This window comes from Erithacus rubecula, assembly GCF_903797595.1.
Source record: "Erithacus rubecula genome assembly, chromosome: 21".
Lineage (NCBI taxonomy): Eukaryota > Metazoa > Chordata > Aves > Passeriformes > Muscicapidae > Erithacus > Erithacus rubecula.
Window position 1 is genome coordinate 4521368 of NC_136673.1, and position 15719 is coordinate 4537086.

At 53.3% G+C, this 15719-nt stretch overlaps 1 protein-coding gene across 1 annotated transcript; it reads right to left on the bottom strand.

The window, feature by feature from the left end:
- Positions 1–553: 553 nt before the first annotated feature.
- On the bottom strand, positions 554–15508 carry PLPP7 (phospholipid phosphatase 7 (inactive)). Its single transcript, XM_079324312.1, has 2 exons — positions 14798–15508; positions 554–1413 (listed from the first exon to the last, which is right to left on the bottom strand). The coding sequence occupies exons 1-2, from the start codon at positions 15246–15248 to the stop codon at positions 1049–1051; spliced, it is 816 nt and encodes a 271-aa protein (XP_079180438.1). The 5' UTR covers positions 15249–15508; the 3' UTR covers positions 554–1048.
- Between the last annotated feature and the right edge of the window lie 211 nt (positions 15509–15719).

The window sequence follows — 15719 nt, forward strand, 5'->3', positions numbered from 1 at the left end:
ACAGCACAGGATCCAGCTGACTCCTCCCTGAACCTGCAAGCCAGGTGTATTTTTCTCACTTGGGATCCAGAGGAGGACAGGGATGACAGGATCCTTCCATTCTGCAGGACTCATTCAGTCAGCTATAGTATCCATCACCTGCCAAACATCAAACTGTCTTCTAGAGACAACTGAATCACAGAGAACTGGCAAATTCTGTTCAAAACATGGGATTTTCTTATGGCAGTTGTGAGGGGAGATCCATTTCAGAGACAGCACGTTGAGCAAAGGATCCACCAGGATTCAAGGAGGTCACTTGTCAATAATGGGAAGAAACAGCACCATGTCTGGGCATTTTGTGTCCCTTACCAGACCAAAAACTCCTCACACACCTTCACAGAACAGATTTTCCTCCACTGTCCTGAGCACCCATCTAGGCCCAACCCACCCAAAACAAAAGTTTGCATCCCCTTGGGCAGCAAGGCTGCAGGACCTGCTCCATGCTGAATGTGCATCTCAATGCCACACTGGGCTCGTTTTCTCCCCTCCCTCATGATAAGAACCAAACAGGGCAGGATTTTTATGATTATTTATTATCTGTAAAGCACCAGCAGCATCCTGACTATGTACAAGACACAACTGCTGGGCTTACAAAAAGAAAAAAAAAAAAAAAAAAAGCACTGTGGCCAAAATAATTTATCCTCTAAAAAGTTCACGAATGTGTTCTCAGGAAGCTCTCAGGCACTGCCCATCCTGAGGACATATCAAGGTGAACCACCTAAAGAAGGCAGACATGGAGCTCATTTCTCTCTCCTGTAAAGCTTAATTAGGCTGCTGTCCAAACACAGCTTGAGAATACGGCCAAAACACAGGTATGGCCCTTGATTGCTAAAACCCAATCCATTACAAGAAACTTTTTTTTTTTTTTTTTTTTAAAAGGTGAGGAAGCGACATTAAAAACCACCACAACTCATGGAAGTTACAACAGCTTCCAACAACCAACACGTAGAAAACACCGCGAGAGGGAGAGCTGACTCAAAGTATCTCCTAGTTCCCAAATCCTCCACGCTCACCAGATGGATATCAACATCTGGCACGTGTTGGAAGACATCCATATCAACTCCACCAGCCTGAACTGCAGGTAGCCGAAGGCGAAGCCCGAGAGCACGTCGGTGATGTGGTGCCGGCCGATCATGACGCGCGAGAGCCCCACGCAGAGCGCCCAGAGCACCAGCAGCACGCGCAGGGGGATGGCCAGCACCAGGTGGTTGAGGAAGAACTTGGAGAGCATGGCCACCCTGCTGGCGTGGCCGGCGGGGAAGGCGTACGTGTCCATGGTCAGGTAGTCCAACAGGCCGGGGGTGATGTCGTAGGGACCCTTCCTCTTGGCCAGCTTCTGCAGCCCGGCCACAATCATGATGTCCAGGAGCAAGGCTGCAGAGAGGGAACAGTGACAGACAGAAGAGCTGAGGGCAATTTTCAAGGTGTAACATTGTCATTGTCTTTAAATATAAATTGGGGGTTGGTTCTGGACTGATGTCCACGGTGCGGCTGCACGCAAGTTTCCCATCCTCAGGTCTCCACCCAAATGTTGATTAATCCTCCCAGTTTGCCCACAGAGGAGGCAGATACCACTTTTGATTAGTACTTTTGTCACCATGTGACAGAGGAGAACCCCAAACCGCAGAGGCGAGGGACCCACCTGGGGAGGAAGAGAGCAACTGGCAAAGCTAAAATTGAAACTTTTGGCCCTCAAACCACCACTGTGGGTGTTCCTGTTGCTGCCTCCACCCTGTGCTTTAAAAACTTCACACAGCAATGTCCCTGCCTGGTGTCTGGGCCAGGGTGACCATGCTGCTGGAGGAAAGGTGCTCCTCAGCACTTTCTAGTGTTGTCCCTTGTTCTCTCCCAAGCCCACCACCTCCTCCTGCCCACAGCAGCCAGGGGATCACACACCATGCTGACAGATTTCACACCACGCTGACCAATTTCACTAAGAAAGGAGCATTAGGACCCAGTGAGCCAAGGGGAATGCCACACAAGAAAGAAAAATGTGCTCCTGTGTTAGAAACAGCACCATGGTGTGTTGGAGGGTGGGCAACATCCTTCTAGATATCCCCCACCCACCCTTCTTCCTTTGCCAAAGCATCAAACACCCACGAGCCATTTGTTCCTGCTCACCTCCTGCTCCCTGCCAGTCACCCCACACAGCCCCTTCCCTGTGCAATTGGGGGTGCCACACCTCCCAGCCCCAGCAATCCCAGCCTTGTGATGGCACAGGCACCTGCAGCTCTCACACCAAACCACCTTTCCTCCTTTACAGCTCCAGCAGTGAAACCCATCAGCACTCACCCACATCAGCCTCCTCTTCAGCCCACCAGCTTCGTCCCAGCCGACAGGTACTGTCATTTCTATTTCCTAGCATCAATTTTATTTCTCTCTAATCCCCTCATCTGCTTTTCCCCAACCCTCCTAATTAGTCAGAGTGCTGATTTCAGCTCCCTGCAGCAATGACAAGGACATATCTGCCATCACGAGCACAGCCTGCTCCCTTGGCAGGAATGCCAGGGGCCAGCTGTTTGGTTCCCAGGCCTGGTGCAGACCATTCCTTGAGAGCTGACAAGGCTTCAGGAGCATGGATGGGAGTGTGGTGGTGGTGGGGATGGGAAATGAGACAGCACACGGGAGGCAGCTCCACCTGCCTGCTCAGCACCTGCAGGAGCTGGGAAGTGAGGAGCTGTCACAGCAGCTCTGCTCGCCCACCTTCCCTGTGTGCCACCCCCAGCCCCCAGCACTGCTTTGGGAAAGGGCTGGGATTTATCCTGGACAAACCCTCTCCTTACAGGAGACTGCTTTTCTCCCACATCTACACAGCATCTTGCATGGGGAAGTGGGACAGCAGGACCTCCCTGGACCTTCTGCCCAAAGGTCTCAGAGCTGTGGAGGGCAGATGGAGCAGAGGAAAAGATCTGGGTACCAGCTCCTCCCTGGCATGGACAGAAGCAGGAATCCAGGGTAGACACAAAAAGCAGGAGATTGACACAGAGCAGAGGCTCATGAGTGGCACCTGAACAAAGGTGCAGGTGGCAAGGGGCTGCAAGGAGGCTGCTCACACCACTGGGTCTGGAGCAGTAGCAATGGGTTTAGGAGAACAAGGACAACCAGGGACTGCCCAGCTCCTGCTGGATGTGACTGGCAGCAGGGAGAGAACAGGGGGAGGTCTGCAGCCCACCAGGACGCCCACACTCAGCAGAATGGTTGTCTGGAATTTGCTGATTTTTTTTTTCTTCTTTTTTTTTTTTTTTTTTTTTTTTTTTTTTTTTTTTTTTTTTTTTGATGGGCCAGCCAGGGGGAGAAAGGGAGGGAGGGATTTCAGACACAGGCTGGGGAGCCCTGGAGCAGCCACTCACCCTGGCTCCAGTTAAGGTCAAATGCTGGCAGCCCAGGCCTGGCTGACCATTACAGGGCTGCCCTGCTATGCAGAGCTCTGCTCATCTGGGCTTCCTAAATCACCCCCAGCCCAATTCCTTACCCCACTTAGTGACCCCCCCCCCAGCAGCACTGATCCAGCAAAGTGCAGGAGATGATTTTCAGACTCATCAGCTGCATTTCCCACCAGCCCCATCTCACCCTGGATGAGAACTGTGTGAAACTCAAGCTCCACGATGCTCCCTCAGGAACCCAGACTCATCAAATTCTCGGGAACCCAGAGGCATCAGAGAGATGATGCACCAGAGCTGCCAAGAGAAAACTCTGGCCCAAGCTGCTCTGCTGAAGTCAGCACCTATTGCATTGCTGAGAAGCACAGCCAGAGCTCTGGAATGAGTCTGAGCACCCCAACTGATCCCAGTGTCTCCTCCACGGTGTTAAATAAATTCCCTAGAGATCATTCCCCCCAAACCTGCCCATAGATCAGTAGCACCAGTGCCATGTGCTTTAGCAATGAGTGGTGTTCACCATTGCTCATCAGGATTTGGCATTGGCAATATTTGTTTATGGTCAAAGGTGATGTCAGGGCAACTTGAGGGATGCAGGCATGTGTGCATGGAGGGCATGGAGAACAAGCCAAAGAGCAGTTTTAATAATCCTTTCATTCAGAAGATGAATAAAATGGGCCTTCAGTACTGCTAGCTTTGATTTTCATCAAATGATGCACAGAAAGCAAAAAGCCTCGTTTGCCCACATTTCAAGATCAGAAGGCATGACAGCATTAAAACCAGGGCTTAATTTACCGTTAAAAGGAAAAAACCACCAAAGATCCCCTGTCTGGTGCTTCTTCTTCCACTTTCCCTTGCACTTTCCCTTCCCTTCATGGAGATTTCTTCATGAAACAGCCCCAGCAGCCAGCCAAGGGGCGTGGGGGGGGTCCCACTGCCCTCTCCCATCTCTGGGTCTCTGCTGCTCCCCTTCCCTCTGCTGCTGCTGCTGGCTCTGGCAGGGTGAATCAGCAGCCAGCACTGCTGCTGGTGCTGCCACTGTCCATCCTCCAGGAACAGGCACAGACAGTGCCACAGGCCATCCTCAGTGCCACAGCCCATCCCTCAGTGCCACAGCCCATCCTCAGTGCCACAGCCCATCCCTCAGTGCCACAGCCCATCCTCAGTGCCATAACCCATCCCTCAGTGCCACAGCCCATCCCTCAGTGCCACAGCCCATCCTCAGTGCCATAACCCATCCCTCAGTGCCACAACCCATCCCTCAGTGCCACAGCCCATCCCTCAGTGCCATAACACATCCCTCAGTGCCATAACCCATCCCTCAGTGCCATAACCCATCCTCAGTGCCACAGCCCATCCCTCAGTGCCATAACCCATCCTCCAGTGCCACAGCCCATCCTCAGTGCCATAACCCATCCCTCAGTGCCACAGGCCATCCTCAGTGCCACAGCCCATCCCTCAGTGCCATAACACATCCCTCAGTGCCACAGCCCATCCTCAGTGCCACAGCCCATCCCTCAGTGCCATAACCCATCCCTCAGTGCCACAGCCCATCCCTCAGTGCCACAGCCCATCCCTCAGTGCCATAACCCATCCCTCAGTGCCACAGCCCATCCCTCAGTGCCACAGCCCATCCTGCAGTGCCACAGCCCATCCCTCAGTGCCATAACACATCCCTCAGTGCCACAGCCCATCCCTCAGTGCCATAACACATCCCTCAGTGCCATAACCCATCCTCCAGTGCCACAGCCCATCCCTCAGTGCCACAGCCCATCCTCAGTGCCACAGCCCATCCTCCAGTGTCACAGCCCATCCCTCAGTGCCACAGCCCATCCTCAGTGTCACAGCCCATCCCTCAGTGCCACAGCCCATCCTCCAGTGCCACAGCCCATCCCTCAGTGCCACAGCCCATCCTCAGTGCCACAGCCCATCCTCAGTGCCACAACCCATCCCTCAGTGCCACAACCCATCCCTCAGTGCCACAGCCCATCCTCAGTGCCACAACCCATCCCTCAGTGCCACAGCCCATCCTCAGTGCCACAGCCCATCCTCAGTGCCACAGCCCATCCTCCAGTGTCACAGCCCATCCCTCAGTGCCACAACCCATCCCTCAGTGCCACAGCCCATCCCTCAGTGCCACAGCCCATCCTCCAGTGTCACAGCCCATCCCTCAGTGCCACAGCCCATCCTCAGTGCCACAACCCATCCCTCAGTGCCATAACCCATCCTCCAGTGCCACAGCCCATCCCTCAGTGCCACAACCCATCCCTCAGTGCCACAGCCCATCCCTCAGTGCCATAACACATCCCTCAGTGTCACAGCCCATCCTCAGTGCCACAACCCATCCCTCAGTGCCACAGCCCATCCTCAGTGCCACAGCCTATCCTCAGTGCCACAGCCCATCCTCAGTGCCACAGCCCATCCTTCAGTGCCACCACAGCCCATCCTCAGTGCCACAGCCCATCCTCAGTGCCACAGCCCATCCCTCAGTGCCACAACCCATCCCTCAGTGCCACAGCCCACCCCTCAGTGCCACAGCCCATCCCTCAGTGCCACAGCCCATCCCTCAGTGCCATTGCCCATCCTCCAGGAACACATACAGAGAGTGCCACAGGCCATCCTTCAGGAACAGATACAGACAGTGCCACAGGCCATCCTTCAGGTACTGCCCAGCAGCCCCATCCCCAGCCCTATTCCTTTCAATGCCATGACTACATACCAGCTTGGACCTTGGCTCCCTTCCTTCCTGCCCCTAATGCACACCAATCCCTCCCTCCTTGCATGAGCACAGCACCAGGCAGGTAAGGGGTTAATTTTATCACAGTGTCCCAGCTGCAGGTGGGTGTCTGTGCACTGGGGACTGTCCCTGCTGTTGAACCCAAGCCCCTGAGCCTTGCACCTGCAATCCAGCAGCACCACCTTGGCTCTGACCTTCCCTGGTACAGAGCCCTGCAGATCCTGCAGGCTGACCTGGCTGGAGGCTGGAGCAAACAGCCCCAGGAGAGCCCAAGGAAAGGAGCCTGCAGCTGATGCACCAGCCTGCATCTCTGGGGACCCTCGGGGCTGTCAAAAGCACAGCAGGGATGGCAGAGTGCCATCTGACTGAGGCTGAGATGAGAGGATCAAGAAATTTTAATATGAAGCGTTTTTTCCATCATGCTTTTCCCCACAGAGCCAGACAGCACTGGGTTTAAAGCAGAGGCATCACTGGATGTAAAATCCAGGTAGTGTTGAGTTTAAGAGCAAAAGTAGGATTATCTCTTGCCCATTCTTCCTTCTTTCACATTTTTGTGAAAAATATCAGAATTTCCCTGTTGATCTGGTGTTAAGGGAAAAAAATCCTTCAGATTTCCAATGCAAAACCATCCAATCCCCAAATCCTACATTAACATCTAAAACTTCCTTAAAACACAAAACCAAAGAGCAAGTCTTGTCTTGCCTGTGACAATTTTAGCATCAGAGATCACCTTGGTATTGTAAAAAGCCAACATCTGGCATCAGATGCACAGTAAATGAGCTGAAAGTGAGCCCCCTGGGCAGGCATTTTTTATCTATTAATAAGGAAAGGAAAACAATTATCTGCCTTGCTCCTACCACCAAAATTTAGGAGCCCATTAGGAGCAGAGAGGTGAGCAGAGAGGAGCCCTGTGCAGGCAAGGCACAAGGATAAACCTGAACTGAATTGTCAGCAGAACCAAACCAAACCCCAAAGCTTGGATTTAAGATAATCAACACATTTGGATGTCCCCTGCCACCATAAGATCCTTCCTGTCCCCAGGGTGGTCCCTTATGGCTGGAAGAGGCAGAGGATGGTGAGAGCACCCTTGGGGACACGGTCTGCTCCAGGTTGGAGCCAGGCAGTGTCTCCAGGGATGGCAGCAGATTCCAGCTGGGATGTTTATATAAACATGATATCAAAACCAGCTGAAAAACAACCTGGGTGCAGTTCTAGAGGCAGGGGGGGGGAGGAAAAGAGGAGAAAGCCAAAAAAGCCCTTGGCCTGATCTGCTCCTGCAGATCCACGTGCCTTCACACACATGGGGCTGCTTGGATGAGACAAGGCTGCTCTCCAGAGCCCAGCCTGGAGCTTGGGACCTGAAACAGTCACAGGCTGCACTCAGCCCCCAGAACCACAGCTGAGCACACAGGGAGAGGAAAATGCCCAGGAATGAGGAGTGAGCCCATTCCATGAGCTCAGGAGGGTCCCAATGTTCCTCAGACAAGCTGTGCACAGAGCAGAGCCAAACTGGTGACACCTCACTGCCTGAGCTTCAAACCCACCTTGCTGGAGGTGCATGTGCTCCCCACTGCAGCTGTGAGGCTTTCAAGGTCTGTATTGCCCAGATTTCCTCACCCAGTAGTGAACTCTGGACAAACCAGTCCCAGGAAACAGCTTCTTTAGCTCTATAATTAGAATTCATAATTTTTTCCCCCATTTTTCTTTTTACTTGCGTGCCCCCTCCTGCTCCTTCTGAACTTCCCAAATCTCCTGCAGGCATTGGGCTCCCTGACCTGGAAAATGAGCTGTTTGCAGCCTTATCTCGTTGACATTAATGAAAGATGCAGGTTTCAAAAGAATCTTCACCCTCTCTCCAGTAGAGCCAGCAGCAGCTGGAAGAGGTCCACTCTGGAAATTAACCCCTCCATTCCATTCTGCTCCCCAAATGTGGCACTATTGGGTGGAAGAGCTGACAAAAAGCACAGATGGCATGACACATTGAAGAGCCAATGAATCAGGCACTCTGGTGTTTGGAGGGGGTGTATTTTTTGGCTGAACAAGCATCAGCATGGGGTAAGCGGTCATGGGGAGGTGATAAAATGGTGGAAAGAGGAATTGTGCAATTAATTAAAATAAAAACCCACAACAACTAAAAATAGCTTTGCTATATTCTAGATGATTAGAAGCAGCCCTGAGTGCAAACACAGGCTGCCTGGAGCTCTCCCCTTGGAAACACTGTGCCCTGGCAGCTGGGAAATTTGTACTCAGCATCAAATACTGAGCAGGGCTGCTTCACTGGGGGAGATGCAGGCAAGAGGGGGAGCAGAGTGAAAAGGGCTCGTGCTGCTGGGGAAAAGGGGCTGAGCAGCCCCAAGGATGGCTCATCTGCCTCCCAGATGGGTTCTGACAGCTTGAAATGCTCCTGTACCCCATGGCAGCAGCACAGGTACCATCAGCACACCCCAGAACCACACCAGCAGCACCAGCAGCACCAGCAGCACTGTATGGGATGAGCTGGAGGAAAACACGTGCCTTGGGCTGAGCACCAGCAGGTCCCCACAAAGGCTGGGCTCCTTGCTGCTTGGAGTTACACCCCACTGCTTTCAGAGAGGCAAACTGGAAAAGAACAAAAATAAAATTTTAAAAAGGGTCTGGTTCTGTGATACTCAGAGGGTCTCCAACCATCACACCTCACAGTGTGGACCCACATCACACCTGCCACATCCCTGTACAGATGGAAATGGTTCTGATGGTTCCCTGCTCCAGGTTAAATCATGGAGGTTTCCTCAAAGTGGAGGAAAAAAGGAGAATTCATCTGATCGCCCTTTCCCACCCCACCCTCCACCAATCCAGACCCGGAGCAGGAGCCCCTGTGGGTTCCCCCTGCCTGCTGCTCCTCCCAAAATCTCACCTCAGTCCGCACCTTCCTCCTCCAGCCACTGCTGCTGTCAGGGCGTGTTAGAGCCCAACAGTGTCCCGGGCTGTCCCTCCGGGCAGAGCCTGCCTGTCAAACACTCCTGTCCCCTCTCAGCTGCAGGCAGGGGCAATGGGAAGTTGTTCCCGGAGTGACAGACACACGGATGACTCATTTCCCATGTTTATTCCCCCTCTTCCCATTCAGCAGCCCTCGCACTTTTCTCTTTCGCTCTGCATTCAGGGGAACGTTCCGCTGTTTGCTGTGCGAGGGCTGGATTCCAGCTCGCTGCACATTCCCCAGGGGTTGCACGCTGATGGGCTCTCAGTATCCCCAGCACCCCCAGCACCCCCAGCATCCCCAGCACCCCCAGCATCCTGATCATCCTGATCATCCCGAGCACTCCCAGCACCCCCAGCACCCCCAGCATCCCGATCATCCTGATCATCCCCAGCATCCCCAGCACCCCCAGCATCCCGATCATCCTGATCATCCCCAGCACCTCCAGCACCCCCAGCATCCCCAGCATCCCCAGCACCCCCAGCACCCCCAGCACCCCCAGCATTCCCAGCACCCCCAGCACCCCCAGCACCCCCAGCATTCCCAGCACCCCCAGCATCCCCAGGAGCTGAGATTGGAGGGCACCGAGGGGCTGATCACACCAGGGGTCCCTGGAAATGCCCCGTGCCTGCCCCAGATGATCCCAGCCTGTCACCCCCTGCCCTTTATCCTTATCTGTGTCCTTTATCCGAGCAGGACACGCTCCTGTGCAGGAAGGGGGCAGGGAAGCAGGGGGAGCTGGGCAGTGCTGGCTGCTCAGAGATGCCTGAGCTCATCAGCTGTGAAGGGATGAAGGCTGAGCACGGCACCCACCAAAGCACCACGGACTTGAGCGGCTGTATCTGGGCAGAACAGAGGCAGATTAGCAGCCTGGAGTGATGAAGAGGAACGTTTAATGCCAGGCTGGACCAGGCTCCCCAAATGCTGGATGCAGGGGGTGGGCATCTGCATTGTTCCCTCTGCCTGGCACCTTCCATGGGTCACTCATGTTGGGTTATTTGGCATTTAAATGTTTCCACCTCACTGGGCAGATGTGCTGCTGGCTCAGTGAGACCTTGGTGGGCACTGGCAGGGCTGGGAGGAGGGTGGGACAGAGGCTGAGCCCCCTCCATGTGCCAGGCTGTCCAAGGAGGGATGGTTCCACAGGGCACCAGCTCCCAAACTGCTCTACCCATCCCTGATGGAATGTCCTCTGCCCTGCCTGGCCCAGAAAATCACAGCTCTCACAGTGGAAGAATGAAAGGGGAAAACACAGACACATCTGGCCCCAAACCATCTCTGGGGCTCTGTGCTGAGCAAGCTGTGCTGCATACAGACTGATCCATCTGCCATGCAGCTCCCCAGCCTCTGCTGGGTCTGGGCTGCCCTGAGGCTGACAGGATCACTGTCTGCACTGCCTGGGCATTTCATCTACCCCCTGACCTTTACCAGCAATGGGCTGTGCTGTCTGGATTTTCATCACACATCCTCCAAAGAGCAGCACGACAATACCTGAAGCACGTCTGTGTTGTTAGAACAGGGTCACTGAGGTCTCCAGGGGCTTGGTGAAGACATTTCTTCCTCTCTTTCCTTCCTAATCCACCAATTTCTTGCAAATCTGGTCTTGCTTAGAAGCTGCCAGGATGGGACCTGAGAGCTCTGACCATATATATGTATTTGTAATTTTCTTTCTTAAGGGCACTGCAGGGACTGTACTTCAGAATATCAAGGCTTGGTTCCTGGTCAGAGTGTCAGTATTCAGCAAGAAGGCTGGACAGAGCAAGAACTTCCTCCTTGCTGTCCTCCAGGAGTGGAGAAGCAGCCCTGGGCTCCCTCCTTCCCTCCTGTGGCAGTCACCCATCCCCAGCCTGACACTGCTGGATGATACATCCATGCCCTCAGGCAGTGCTGTACTTAATGGGATAAATGCTTAGTGACAGCACCACAGAGCCATCCTGCCCCTCCAAGGGATGCAGAGCCAGCTGGAGATGGCACTGGGAGCAGAGTCACAGCCAGCAAAGAGCACAGGGGCTTTCTCTCCTACCTGTTCCAGAGAGCCATGACCACAGCAGAACCAGTTACTGGCACTCCAAACTAAGCACAAACACAATTTGATGTGCAAGGATGACCCAAGCAGGCACCTCCCAAAGAAAATAACCAAACAGAGCCGTGGTTTGGCTGTAAACACAAAAGAGGGGCCTCACTTTGGGTGGGCAACCATATCCCATCCCCAGTGACCAAATTCCATCTCCACTGCAGTGAGAAGGTGCCTGGATCTGCAAAGACCATCAGTTTAACGAGATCAATCTGTTTAACTTAATAAATAGGAGGTGAGGAAATTACTTGAGCACTATCCAAAATACTGAATGGCTGAAAGAGCTGGAGAGAGAAGGGTATGGAGATGCAATGAAGGGAAGAGTCCAGCTAAAAGCACTTGTGAGAATCCCTACCACTGCAGTAATACAGAAATGGCTCTGACAAGTTCACCCTCACTTGTAACTGTACATCAGATTGAGTGTTTGGGTTTTTTCCCTCAACAAATTGAACAGGAATAAATTAAGGGATGTGCTACAGCCTGTATTTTGCCGTGGGTTAGATCAATGATCCAAATGTTCTTTGCTGGCTTTACAGTCAATGAATCACTAAATTTGGATCCACGTCCTCACCAGATGGATCAGAACCAGGAACTGAGGTGCTGCTGCCCCCAGGGTTTAATGGAATTTGTGTCTGGTTCTGAAGCAGATCTGGGTATTTTACTGAAAGTTTTATAACTGCTTTCTCCCTGAAAGCCCAATTGCAAAGTTTAAATTATTTTCTAAGCACCTCAGTTATCATGAAACCCTTGTGATTGCAGAGAAAAGCTTGCATGGTCCTAAAAGTCCCAACACTGGCAGACAAATAAAATCAACTTTATAATTGGGGGATTTCCTGAGCTATGATTTTCTCAATTTAGCCAAGGGGTTGTGGACCTTCTCCCTGACTTACTCAACCAGGGCTGGTGATGCTGAGACAATCTTCCTGAAAGCATGTCCTGGCAGAGGGATTTTTACAGTGGGCACAGATATCTGGTTTCTACAATCTTTTCAGTAAGAGCCTGTGTGTGCTTCTCTGGCTGTTTGGCATTTGCTGGGAAAGATTACTGTGAGAAGGGGAATCAATAAATTCCATCACAGATGACAAACACGGAGGGAAAACATTGCTTGGGGTTGCTAATCAGCATCTGCAGTGGGGATGGATGGAGCATCCCAGGGTCAGACCCCCTGACCCTAAATGCTCCCACATGTGTTGGCAAAGCCCCTGGAGCTCCTCCTGCATCTGCAGTGGTGCTCCTGCCAGGTTCCCAGTCCCATTTCAGCAGTCTCCTCGCCTTGGAAGCCTGATTGCAAATCCTAAACAAGTGCTCTGTGATGGGCTGGCTCCCTGCCCAGAGACTGCATCAGAAATTCTGCTTGATGTACCAAACCCTCAGCAAGCCAGGGGAAGGGAGCAGAGCCTGGGGAGGTATGGAAGGGGAGCCACACACACCCCAACTTCCCAACTTCCCTCTTCCAGCAGGGAAGTACCTGGAGATTCCCCTCTCATTGACCTGTGCCTATCCAGGAGGGTTTTTCACCACATCCTGGTGGATTTGACACACAGGAAAGCAGCAGCAAGAGGGATGCCCGATGCAGCAGTGCTGCCATGACCTTCCTGCCTACACAAGACCCCACTTTTCTTGGGACTTGTTGAGGTCCAGCAGCCCCAGGCTCCCTGCAGGCCCCTTCCCCACCAGCAGAGCAGATATCATGGCAGCAGCTGCCCAGATACTCACAGTTTCTGACTGCAATCTTAAATATCAGCCCAAGGCCACTCACAGCAGAGATCTGCTCTGTGGGGTGGCACAAGTCCTGCTGCAGAAGCTCTGAGGGCACCTTGGCCAGTGTCACCAGTCAGTGCTGCCTTTTCAGAGGCTGCCAGACCTATGGAACTGGTCCTTCACACCAATCAACCATTTCCTTTCTGGGCAGGGGGACAGGAGGGGTGGCAGTGTCTGTCTGGGCAGGGATGTAAGACCCCAGAGCCCACAGCTTGTCCCTGGGCACCACGTTGGAGCTCAGGAGACCTGGAGATGAGAGGAGTGAGGCAGGGATGAACTCTCCCCACCACCACTCCACAGAGTTAGAACATGACCCTGAGGTGGCTCTGCATTTGGCCTCCTCATATGGCAACAGAAGGGTGAGAATACCTTCCCTGTTTTTAAGCCAAAAGGGTAATTATCTCTTTGCAAGGACCTCAAATATTTCACAATCAAAGCGGTCGGTTTTCAAACTCCAACCCCAACAGAGGCTCTTGGCTCAAGAGACATCTGGAAACTCACTGTTGGTCACCTCCTATTTCATCCTCGTGCCCTTTTAAAGGGATCCTCTCTTCCCAGGAGGGGCTGACCCCCAGGAGCCCCTCAGGAACTCTGAGCTCTGCATCACGCTGCTGCTATTCTGGCTCCTTCCCCGTGAGATGGCACAGCACGAGGACAGTCTCCTCCAAAGGCACAGGGCAGAAAAGGCAGCTACCACTGTGCTTTTCAAACCAGTCCAGCTCAGTCTTCACCTTCTCTGAAGGATGGACTTGTGAAAAAAAAAAAAAATTCAACAAAACTGGGGCCACGTTGCTGAGCTGTATCACGTCACAGTCAGCCCATGCAGACAGGACGTCCCTTTCCTGTGGTGCCTGTGAAAAAAAGTGTCCCTACAGCCTTTCAAAATGCTCTCTGAGAAGAAAGTGTCTAAATCCAATGTTTTCAATTTCTCCTACCAATCAAAAGTGGAATTGTTGAGTTTTTAGGGAGGGTGAAACACCAGAGTGGGTCACAGCCAGAGGAGAGGGTAATTAGTCACAAGGAAAAATAGGATAACTGGCCCCTGTGCCAAAGGGAGAAGAGCAAGAAGAGCAAGGTCCTCAGGTATGCATGGCCTGGGCAAGCTGGGGCCAAGATCTAAGGCAAGTCACAGCTAGAGCTCATCCTGGCCCTGGTGGGACATCAGTGGAGAAGCCAAACCCTTCAACACATCCCAGTCTCCAGAAACAGGGACACTGACCACCACCATGCAAGGGAGGACTAGCAGAGAGCCAGAGGCATCCCAGCCTGTCTGCACAGCCTCTGGGTCAAATTAGCACATGGAAACGGGGACAGCAGCGAGGAAGGCACCCTAGGGAAGGAGGATGTGAGAGCAAACTGCAGCAGGGAAGGTGACAGGACTCCATCACATGGAGCCAGGGTCTGGTCAAGAGGGTGGCAAGGGGATACATCCTCAGGATGTAGCCAGTTATTAAAGACTAATACTTTTATGTTTTCCCCACCTATCAGACTCCAAAGCAGATGACCACAGGTTAAATAAAAGACATCAGTGCTGGCATCCACCCTCCCACCACAGACACTCCCCTGGTCTGACTGCCCCATGCAGGACCAGGGCCTGCCCCTGCTCCATGGCTGCCCCCAGCTCCATCCCTCTTAGACACCTTCTTGTGACCCCATCACCCACAGCATCTGGGACTAAGAGGGGGACTAAGAGGACCAACAAGTGCAGCATCCACCCTAAAGTGACCTAAAGGTCACTCCCTGCTTCCCAACCACTTCTGATGCTGGGAGCAGCCAGAGGAGGAGTCCCAGCTCTGCTGTCCCTTGTGACCAGGGCTGGGCTTTCCCAGCAGGGAGGGAGGTTTGGCACTCACCTAGCAGCAGGTTCATGAGGACCTCCTGTCCTGCCAGCGTGCTGCTCTTCACCAGGCAGATGAGCGTGCCCGCGATCCAGGGGATGCCGTGCCCCGTTATCCCCAGCAGGTTGATCATGGAGCGGGCGCCTCCCCAGGAGGAGGCTCTGCTGGCACACACCCCCAGCCTCTTGGACATGCAGATGTCGATGGCCAGCAGCGAGTTGAAGGCGATTCCCTTGAAGGAGGGGTTGAGCTGCATGCAATCCTCCTCGGGCAGCTGCTGCGACTGCCGCCGCTCCTTGGGGCCGCTGCCCTGGCCACCAGCTGCCCCAGCCTGGCCACTCTGCTTCCTGCTGGAGCTCCTGCCCTCCTGGCTCCCCTTCAGGGGCTGATTCAGGGAGAGGAACTCAGCCCTGTTGAGGACATTGTTCCTGTCTCTGGCCCTGGACCGTGGCTGGGATGCTGGCATTGCAGTCTCTCTTTAACGCAACCTGCTTTGCAAATACCGGCAAGGAGAGAAATCCCTCTTCTCCCTGCAGGAAGCTTCCCCCACTCCCACCCTCACAAGCTGTGAATTTGGGAAGCTACAAAGGTTCCCCTCTGTTGCAGTTGCCCCCAGCACAGACTGCAGCTGTTAAATATAGAGTAAGGAATGCACATGGCTGTTTACTTCATGGGCCTAGCAAGCTAGGAAGGAAAATTAATGCCAGGCTTGGCAGCCAGTCCAGTGCCAGGGAAAAAGGTTGGGCAGCCAATAGATACAAAGAAGAGGAGGGAAAAACATTGTGCCAAAGGTTGGTTGCTTCTGGCCTGGTCTATTTAAATCTTCCAATTGCTTATTCCTCTGGGCTGCAAGGGAGACTGGGAAGTGTAGTTCTTTTTCTGCTGCAATTCACATTTCAGTACTGGAGTCAGAGCTGGAGATGAGGCATCCCCCTGC